Here is a 10,185-nt window from a genome sequence, read left to right as displayed (position 1 = left end):
AACTCAAAACACGAATTAAATGATAAAAATGAAGATAAAATCATGGAATATATTAAATACCAGGTGAAGAACACTTACCCAATCAATTTTTTTGAAAAACCGACAAAGAATCGCTCAAAATCGAGCTCTACAAGTCAAAATATGATAAAAATGGCCTAACCCTCGATTTGAAAAACTTATATTCTGCCCAGGTGACTATGCATTGCGAACACGGAGAAAGGATCGCGTTCGCGAAGAAGAAAGTGAAGGCTGCCCAGGTTGTGCTTCGCGAACGCGAAGACACGCTCGCGAACGCAGAGAAGAAAAGACAGAAGCCTACGGGAACGCGTAGGGAAACACGCAAACGCGAAGAGTAACGAGTACCAATGCTCAAGGCTAGGTTTCTACTATGCGAACGCGAAATGGAAGACGCGAACGCGAAGAGGGAAATGTGCAGAGCTACGTAATCGCGGGGAATATTATACGAACGTGAAGAAGGAAATTGATGCGATCTGCAGAGATGCTTCGCGAACGCGAAAGGAGCTTTGTGATCGCGAATAAGGACATCAGACACCAGAACCAGCAGTTCAAAAATAAGGGAAAATGACCCAAAACACACCCAAGGCCCCCAGGACCCCGTCTAAACACACAAATAAGTTCTATAACCTCACACGGACTCGCTCGAGGTCTCAAATCACATCAAACAATGCCGAAAATGTAAATCGCGCCATGATCGAACTATGAACTTCCAAATCTTCCAACTTCGAAAACTCATGCCGAAACCAATCAAACCAACCTGGAATGACACCAAAATTTACAGACAAGTCCCAAATGACATAGCGGAGCTGCTCCAACTCTCGGAATTGCATTCCGACCCCGATATCATAAAAGTCAACTATGGGTCAAATTTCTCCATTTTCCAAACTTCAACTTTTCCAACTTTCACGGAATTGCCTCAAATTACTCTACGGACCTCCAAATCCAAATCCGGACGCACGCCTAAGTCCAAAATCACCATACGAAGCTGCTGACATCATCCAAAACTCATTCCGGAGCCATTTACACAAAAGTCAAATTCCGGTCAAATTTTCACCGCTTAAGTTTCCAAAACTAGATTCCTTCTTCCAATTCGACTCCGAATCATCCGATAATTGCATTGAGCCATGCACACAAGTCGATACACATACATAATATGAAGTTTCTCAAGACCTTATGCCACTAAACGAAACTTAAATTCTCAAAACGACTGTCCAGGTCGTTGCAATTCGTTATGTTATGTCAGTTATCATTTATTCCATATTACCAATCGACGCTTATATTAAATATATTTACCTGCAATTACCTTTTAAAAGTGACTTGATTGTATAAATATTTATATAACTTTAACACTTATATTTTTCATTTATATATCATTAGCTTGATTTCCACAAAAAATTCATCGCTGTTTCTTTGGATGCAATTCAGTGTCTTTTTATTTTTTTTGTTCAAATGTTGTTTTCTATTTCTAGAAATTATTTCACTTTTCTATTGTGCTTGGTTATTCGTTTAATATATCACATATTGTATTATGTCGATTAATTATAATAATATTAACAATTGAATGTGTAATGTCTGATCAAAGTCATGTAAGTCTGAAAAGCCTCATAATTTTATTTTGTCGCACAAAAAATCACAATACAACGACTGATAACATAACCCTTCGTTGACCAACATACGAGTACTTTTTTGCTACATCAACACATCCACATTTTAACCTATTACTTGTAGCCTGTATGACCAAGTTTTATTTGGGCCAAAAGTGCTTTTTTTTTTGTTTGCCAAAAGCACTTTTGGCCAAAAATTGAAGTGTTTGATTAAGCTTTTGTAAGAAAATAAAAGTATTTTTGAGGAGAAGCAGAAGCAGTTTTTGAGAAGTAGAATAAATAGCTCGTTTGGCGAATATGCAAAAATCAGCTTATTTTTAGAAGTGCTTTTCTCAAAAGTACTTTTGGTGAGAACAGTTTGTGTTTGGCTAATTAGTTTGAAAAGCACTTCTGGGCAGCAATTAGTATTTGGCCAAGCTTTAAAAAACTGCTTCTAAGTGTATTTTTCTCAAAAGTGCTTCTCAAAAAAATACTTTTGGAGAGAAGCTACTTTTTTCTGCTTCTCCTCAAAAACATTTTTTTTCTTCCAGAAACTTGGCCAAACACCTCAATTTTTGGCCAAAAGTACTTTTGGCCAAAAATAACCTTGGCCAAACAGGCTAAAAGTAGCTTCTCTCCAAAAGCACTTTTCTAAGAAACACTTTTGAGAAAAATATACTTAGAAGCAGTTTTCAAAAACTTGGCCAAACACTAATTACTGCTCACAAGTGCTTTTCAAATTAAGTAACCAAACACAAACTGCTTCTCACTAAAAGCGTTTTTTTATAAAAGTACTTTTGAAAAAAGCACTTCTCAAAATAAGCTTATTTTAGAAACTTGGCCAAACAGGCTATTAATCTAATGAAGACCCAACTCTAACTTGAAAAAGGACCCAACCCTACAAAACCATAATCCATCGCGAAAAATTGAATTTTTGTGAGGTGATTATACCACATTAGTAGCTTGTTCGGCCAAGCTTTAAAAATTTACTTATTTTGAAAAGTACTTTTCTCATAAATGCTTTTAAAAAAAATTATTTTTGGCGAGAAACAGTTTGTATTTGGCTAATTAATTTAAGGCAAAATACATAGACATAGCCCTAAACTTGTCTTAATATTCCATATAGCCACCTAAACTAAGCATATGCCCATTTGAACACTTATCTCTGTTTCACTTAGACACCTCACAGTCAAACAATTAACAAAATAAGCAGCGTGCAGTTTAAACGCTGTGATAAAAGAAATAACCCCCCCCCCCCCCCACCCACCCACACACACACTCCCGGCGTTTCTTTTTCTCCGTAAAGTCACCGGAGCAGTCTAGTTTGGGTTGATTGTTATAGATTGAGTTATATTGTAAAGAAATTGAAGAATTCAAGTATTAGAAACACCGCCTTTGTCCTCCACCAAAGGGAAACGAAGAAGCATTAATTTCTCTCTTTGTTGATGGTATCCTCATTAAGTTCGGTGTGAAAATTTGCGTGCTCGTTCTATTTGAGGATATGCTGGATCTCTGGTGTTTCAAAAAATTGTAGGGTGCGAGGACGGAGTGGCTAATTTCTGTGGACGGAGTGGAGTTTTCTGGTAGAAGCTGATGGAGCATCGTTAGGTTGCTGAGGTAGATATTGTGGTTTAGCTTCCATTGTGAAGAACACTATTTAGTCTTTTTACTAGTACCACATCAGGTTCTTGTGTCTAATAGACACAATTTGAGTGGAGATCGAGTGCTCAATAGGTTATGGGTTTAATTTAGGTGTCTAAGTGGACTATTTGGACAAGTTTAAGGGGTGTCTATGTATTCAGCCTTTTTAAAGAGCATTTTTAAGCAGCAATGGAAATGTTATATGGATCTAAATTGAAATAATGCAATAGTAAAATGACAAAAGGTAGAGAATTGTTGATCAATAATATAGGTTCTGAGGCTGTTGGTGTACTCACTCTTCAGTCTTAACTCTTGACCTTTTACTTCCTTCAGTTTGTTTACTGCATTTCTGATCTGCAAAGCCATGGACTTGAAATCTAATATTGGCGATCTTATCAAATTTATTGGAAAAGAAGTTATAATCGAAAGGTCGCACCTTCAAATAGTGACGCTTAAGATGGAATTAATATTTCTGTTACAACTTGTTCACAGTGCCCCTTCATGGATCAGCGTGGATGAGGATAATGAGTTGAGAGATCTTTTGGATCGTTTCCGGAGTTTGATCAAAAAGGCAAGACGGGACCTTCATTTGACTTGTGAAATTGGAAGATCTGAAATGGCAAAGACTGAACTGGAACGTGTTGCTTTTGACCTACTTAAAGAGATTTGGCGTCTCAAGCCGGACATTGTTTTAGTTCTAAGAATTTCAAAAGACACGATTGGAGTTCTAGATGGATACATTGAATCCCTCGTCGACAATCTGGAGTATTTGCTGAAGTTCAGGGCAGAGTTTCTTGCTCCTGTGAAGGGAAAACTTGAACTTCTCAAAGGCAATCTAAAACATCTATACCGTTTTGTTTCCTTCATACTGAAGAACTTTAATAATAGGCCCAACGACGTCAACAATTGCTGGGATTGTGTCGCAGGTGTAATAAAAGAAGCAGCAAGTTGTATCTCTTCACTTTGTTTGGCAGAGGATTCGGATGATTGCATTAGTTTAATCCTTGTAGATCTATTAAAGAGCAGTAAACCTTATGTTGAAGCCCTGAAAGTTTTACCCTCAGTGCTAAGCTTCAGTTGGGAATTGGATGTCTTTGCAAAGGACTTTGTTAATTTCATCCTACAAGCGCCGATAACAGAGCTCAATTCTCGGTCTTATCTTCTGGTCTACAAAGATTGTGTTCAAAAACTCCAAAATTTGCTCAGGTCACTGCTAGTATATATCTTATGCAATGAAGTTCAAAAGGAAAGCTTGATAATCTTTGATCTTGTAGTCAATGAGTTTTGGTCGTTCATTAACTCATTGGACAACCGAGAAATGGATGAAGATTTGGGCAAAGAATTTGATCTTGCTATATCCCATTTGGTGCAAAAGATGGAGCCCTTGGCATCAAAGATTTTGCAGTGTACTATCATGGTACAAAGGTCAACTGGATTGGGCTTTTCCCAGATTGATAGTTTGGGATGTATAGATTTGGTATCGCAGAATTTGCTGAGATTGTTGGATCATAGTAATGATTCAATTGCTAAGATAAAACTTCAGATTAAATTTGTACTGGCTGAGCTTAAAATTTTCAAACCTTTTCTCGAAAATAATGTTGACCAACTAGGAGAGCGTAAGGAAGTGTTAGATGTTTGCAATCAGATGACCAATTTATTTGTCAAATTTGAGTATGTTGTTGAATACTTCTTGTTTCGGCTTTATTACAAAGGGAACAATCTGCTACACAATGTCATTGAAGAAATTAAGTTCTTCAAGGACATTGTTGAATTTTCGCAAATCTACACAGAAAAAAAGGATGTTCCAAGTGATTGTCAAACATCAAAACCTAGCACTCCGATCATTGATGAAGCAGTTGTAGGCTTGGAGGACCAGATAGAAATATTAATGGCACGGGTAATTGGTGGAGGTACCGAGCTTAATACTATTCCTGTCATTGGCATGCCAGGGATTGGTAAGACAACACTCGCCAAAAGAATTTACAATGACAGAAGAACTTCAGATCACTGTGACATTCGAGCATGGTGTTCTGTTTCTCCTGGACATACGGTGAGTGAATTGGCCCAAGATATTTTAATTTCTATCGTTGATCCGAGCAATGACATTTACAAGTCAGAGGAGGGGAAGGAGCTAGATTATCTTGATCTTTTACGCAGACAGTTACATAGAGGAAGATACCTCATCGTTTTAGATGAAGTGTGGGATTCTGATATACTTGATGAGTTGCACAGGTGTTTTCCAGATAATCATAATGGAAGCAGAATTCTTGTTACCAGCGGCCGAAAATATGAGGATCCATTGTTTGATGAACCTCTTTTGGTTCGCTTGTTGACTCCGGAAGAGAGTTGGGAACTACTACAAGTGAAGTATAATCACCTTCGCTTATGTACTCGAGAAGAATTTCGCAAACCCCCAATTCCAAATGAGAACTGTCCTGCTGAAGTTGGAAAGGAAATTGCCGCAAATTGTCGAGGGCTACCTCTGGCCATTGTTTTGGTAGCTGGGTTTCTTGTCAGTTTAGAGGACAACAGCGATTGGCTAACCATTACTGAAGAGGCATTTAGTTCAAAAACTAATCGTGATGTAGGAGACTGCAATGAAATAATAGAATTGAGCTACAAAAATATGCCTAGTTATCTAAGACAATGTTTTCTATATTTTGCAGCATTGCCAATGAGTACAGAAATTTCACTTTCAAAACTAACATGGTTATGGGCTAGTGAAGGATTTTTACGAAGAGATGAGGTGAAGAAACCAGAGGAGGTAGCAGAAGATTACCTGAATGATCTTATCGGGAGGAGCCTTGTAATGGAGGCCAGAAGAAGTTCAAAGGGCGGGCTGAAATCATGTCAGGTTCATAATTATCTATATCATTTCTGTCGAGACAAATCTAAGGCCGAAAAGTTCTTGCCAGTGGCATCGCGGTTTGAAGATTTCTCTCTGGATATGCCACATATTTCCCTTACCCGCACAATGATATATTCTTCTGAACCCGGTTGGCATCGCTCCTGGCCAAATGATGGCATCGCACCATCATTTTGGGGCCACAATCTTGTTAGAGTGTTGGACTTGGGGTGCATCAACATTGGCAATACCTTTCCTGGGGAGATAGAAATGCTCGTGCATTTGAGATTTTTGTCACTTCAAGGTGACATGACGGTCATGCCCTCTTGGATTTCCAAGCTCTGGAACTTAGAAACTTTCCTAGTGAAAGGAACAAAAAGTGAGGTAGCATTACCAGATACATTTTTCAGTATGGAGGGACTGAGGCATGCACATATAGATAACTGTACATTCTCAGATTCCAACTTGTCCCAATTGGATTGTTTGCAGACCTTATCCACCCCATCTCTTTCTTATGACAAAGGGAACATAATGAAAAGTTTTCCTTTCCTTCAAAAACTAAAATGCATATTTTTGGAATCTTGGGGTCATTCTGAGAACTTGGGAGAATCTTGCAATCGATTTCCAATTTTGGATTTCTTGAATCAGCTTGAATCGCTCAATGTGATTTATCAAGGCGGAGTGCTTCAGCCTTGTGAATTTAACTTCCCCTCAAACCTTAAGAAATTGACCTTATCAAAGTTTCAGCTGCCATGGGTTGAAATTTCTGCAATTGCAGCATTACCAAACCTTGAAATTTTGAAACTGCTTTCAAAAGCTTTTGAGGGAGAAGAATGGAATGCGAGTGATGAGGAATTTCCAAAACTCAAATACTTGAAATTGGGAAATCTGAACATTACACATTGGAATATATCAGATGATGCCTTCCCATCTCTTGAGCATATAGTGTTGCAAAATTGCAAGCAGCTCATTGAGATTCCTTCTGAGTTTGGTGATAGTTGTTCCCTGCAAAAGATTGAGGTGTTCATGTGTGGAGACTCTGTTTCTCAATCAGCCAGAAGTATTGAGGAAAGTCAGCAGGACAATGGAAAAGGCAAATTCAAGGTCACCATTCAGAACCCAATCAGGGACTGAAAAAACCTAATCTCATCTTTAATCGCCATGCTCACTTGTAAGTACACATTCTTATTCTAGGCTTATTTTAATGTTCTATATATATGTGCAAGAATACATGACCTTTTAGTACTTTTAAATTCATAGAATCCAGTTTCCTCGTGGCGTTGAAATCTGAACAATTTTGGCTTCAATTCGACGTACTTTGAGTGAATATAAATACATAACCATTGGTTTGTATGATAGATAACGGAAATGTAACTTTTTAGATAGATTCAAAATCTTTGATAAACTCACTAATCCTATTAATATTTTTTTGGTAATAAATGTGAAATTTTACCATAACCAAACTGATACACCTAATGAGCACCTAAAGCTCAAACCCCTTCTAGGAAGGGTGCTCGAGTCATCTAGGCCTCAACTGGAAAACATTCAATGTCTACAGATTCTTTAATAAATGTGAAATTTTATAAAGTCATCTTTTTTCCTGTTGGTCCTTCTAGATCTGAGATCACAGATTCTTGATTGACTATTTTTGGAAGTTGCATAAACATTCAAATCCTATAAATTTTACTAGTTATTTTGACCTGACTTCAGTCTGTGGACGGGCTATTCTTAGAAGTTGCATATTATGGCGTTTTCCGAAACCCTTATTCTGTTATGAATTAGTTGTCACTTGTTTGAGTCAATGAACTCATTCCTTACTTTTTTTATGTCTACAGATGCAAGTGTTGATTCCGAGCCGCAGACTTGAGCTAGAGCCAGGGTACTGTAGTAATGAGCCGCACGTTTCCTTCAATGAGTAATGCTGGTTCCACTTCTTCTTTTTCTATTGTTATGTTTCAGTTTGACAGTTATTGAAAACTCATTGTTGTATTTATGTGTGGTTGTAATTTTGTAATGTATTAGACTGTCTTACTCTACGGGAAAAAAAAAACAAAAAAAAAAATAAAAAAATAAAAAATTTGTGTTATATATTTATAAAACACAATTATATATATTTTGCTAGTCTACCATCTTTACTTATTCCGTGTGAAATGAATGACTGTGACTCTTGGGATTATTAAGTGCTATAGTTTGGATGATATGAGACAGGTACAAAAATGATGTTTAGTTTCAGGAAAAAATTTGCCGAAATTTTTGAAGACTCAAACGCTTGCTATGATGTGAAATTTGATTGGATTACAGTTTTATGTATAGAAAAAATCGTCAAGGAAAATTGAGGACTTGAGAGTAACAAAAGTCATGATCTCGAAACACACCTTGAATGCAAGAGGATTGACCAACACGCTTATCTGGAACTTCGAAAATAACTTCGTTAGAAATGAAGGTTAAATCTTGATGGCGCTTTCTACACATATATATATTAAATCTGGAACATCCTTAGCGAAACCTCTAGCTTCGCCATAGACCACTAAGTTCTACTGTTGTCACTTGGACCGTTAGAGCCCAAAATTGTACAATTTTGACGTAGAAATGACATTAGGTAGCTACTCTAAAAGGGATGCTATTTAGGAATTTGTCAATACGTCCCGAATTCACGCAGTTACACCAAAGCAAACAAAAGAAACAATTTGAAGGAGTAATTATAGGAAGTAGCGGATAAAAGATCGAAAATTCCATTCTCGTTTTTACCATCTAAAATCGAAGAAAAGAAAGAAGGGCGAGATAAACAAATAAAGAGCTAACTTTCTTTAAACTTTCTTTATTATTATGTAAGATTATAAGGTTCAAAATTAATCTCGCAGGAGCTGCTGCAACTACTTCAGCGGTAGCTGCTGCCGGTATTGGAAATTTTTTCAGTTCCTTAATTCTGTTGCAAGAAATCATTCATTGGCGAAACAATTATTAGGTTATGCTATTTTGGGATTTGCTTAAATAAAGTCGAAGTGCAGAAAGAGAATACTTGCAGAAAGAAGAGTCTAATGTCATTAACAGATAGATATAAGTTCATACATTCAAATCCTATAAATCTTAGTTATTTTGACCTGATTTCAGTCTTTGGACTGGCTATTCTTGAAAGTTGCATATTATGACGTTTTCCGAAACCCTTATTCCGTTATGATTTAGTTGTCACTTGTTTAAGTCAGTGAACTCATTCCTTACTTTTATATCTGCAGATGCAAGTGTTGATTCCGATCCGCAGACTTGAGCCAGAGTACTTTAGTGATGAGCCGCACATTTCCTTCCATGAGTAATGCTGGTTCCACTTCTTCTTTCTCTATTGTTATGTTTCAGTTTGACAGTTATTGAAAACTCTTTGTTGCATTGCTCCATGAACCTTATGTGTAGTTGTAATTTTGTAATGTGTTAGATTGTGTTACTCTTCGAAAAAAAAACAATAAATAAATAAATAAATTGTGTTATATATTTGTATAACACAGTTAAATATATTTTGCTAGTCTACCATCTTGCTTATTCCGTGTGAAATGAATGAATGTGACTCTTGGAATTATTAAGTGTTGTAGTTTGGATGGTATGAGACAGGTACAAAAATGATGCTTAGTTTCCGGAAAAATTTTGCCGAAATTTTTGAAGACTTAGAGGCTTGCTATGATGGGTGAATTTTAGTTGTTTTACAGTTCTTTATATATAGAAAATGAATGCAAGAGGAGTGACCAGCACGCTTATCTGGATCTTCGAAGATAACTTCGTTCGAAAGGAAGGTTAAATCTTGGGGCATCATGCACTTCTTGTTGTATATATATTAAATCTGGAACACCTTTAGCGAAATCATGGGCTCTAAGTACTACCGTTGATATTCCTATATCAATACACAATAAAAATACGTTTTTTGATAGGTAAAGTTAAAAAATTTCATCAAATGACATAGTTCCCCTCAACAACAACTTAGCTTAGTAGCTTAACTCTTTCTAGTGGTGTAATGTTGTTGGATGCTTCTGATCAATAGAACACAAAGAGGAGACAGGGAAAAACTTATAATGAGCATCTATTTGAGTTGATCATTCCTAAAGTCTAATTTTT

The 10,185-nt window shown here is 36.8% G+C and overlaps 1 protein-coding gene across 2 annotated transcripts; it reads left to right on the top strand.

The window, feature by feature from the left end:
* The first annotated feature begins 2,754 nt into the window (after positions 1-2,754).
* LOC142166445 (putative late blight resistance protein homolog R1A-3) lies at positions 2,755-9,593 on the top strand. Of its 2 annotated transcripts, none has more exons than XM_075225762.1 (3): positions 2,755-7,258; positions 7,923-8,002; positions 9,321-9,593. In XM_075225762.1, the coding sequence occupies exon 1, from the start codon at positions 3,607-3,609 to the stop codon at positions 7,219-7,221; it is 3,615 nt and encodes a 1,204-aa protein (XP_075081863.1). In that variant the 5' UTR covers positions 2,755-3,606; the 3' UTR covers positions 7,222-7,258; positions 7,923-8,002; positions 9,321-9,593. The 2 variants fall into 2 exon arrangements, with proteins under 2 accessions (XP_075081863.1, XP_075081864.1); XM_075225763.1 differs by having other exon boundaries at positions 2,761-7,258; positions 7,923-8,011.
* The last annotated feature ends 592 nt before the right edge of the window (positions 9,594-10,185 follow it).

The sequence above is a fragment of the Nicotiana tabacum genome, chromosome 11 (genome assembly GCF_000715075.1).
Source record: "Nicotiana tabacum cultivar K326 chromosome 11, ASM71507v2, whole genome shotgun sequence".
Taxonomy (NCBI): Eukaryota; Viridiplantae; Streptophyta; class Magnoliopsida; order Solanales; family Solanaceae; genus Nicotiana; species Nicotiana tabacum.
Note: the sequence above shows the minus strand (reverse complement) of the source record. Positions and strands in the feature narration are given on the sequence as shown.

Coding starts and splice junctions, on each gene's coding strand:
- LOC142166445 (XM_075225762.1), top strand. CDS start 3,607: ATGGACTTGAAATCTAATATTGGCGATCTTATCAAATTTATTGGAAAA.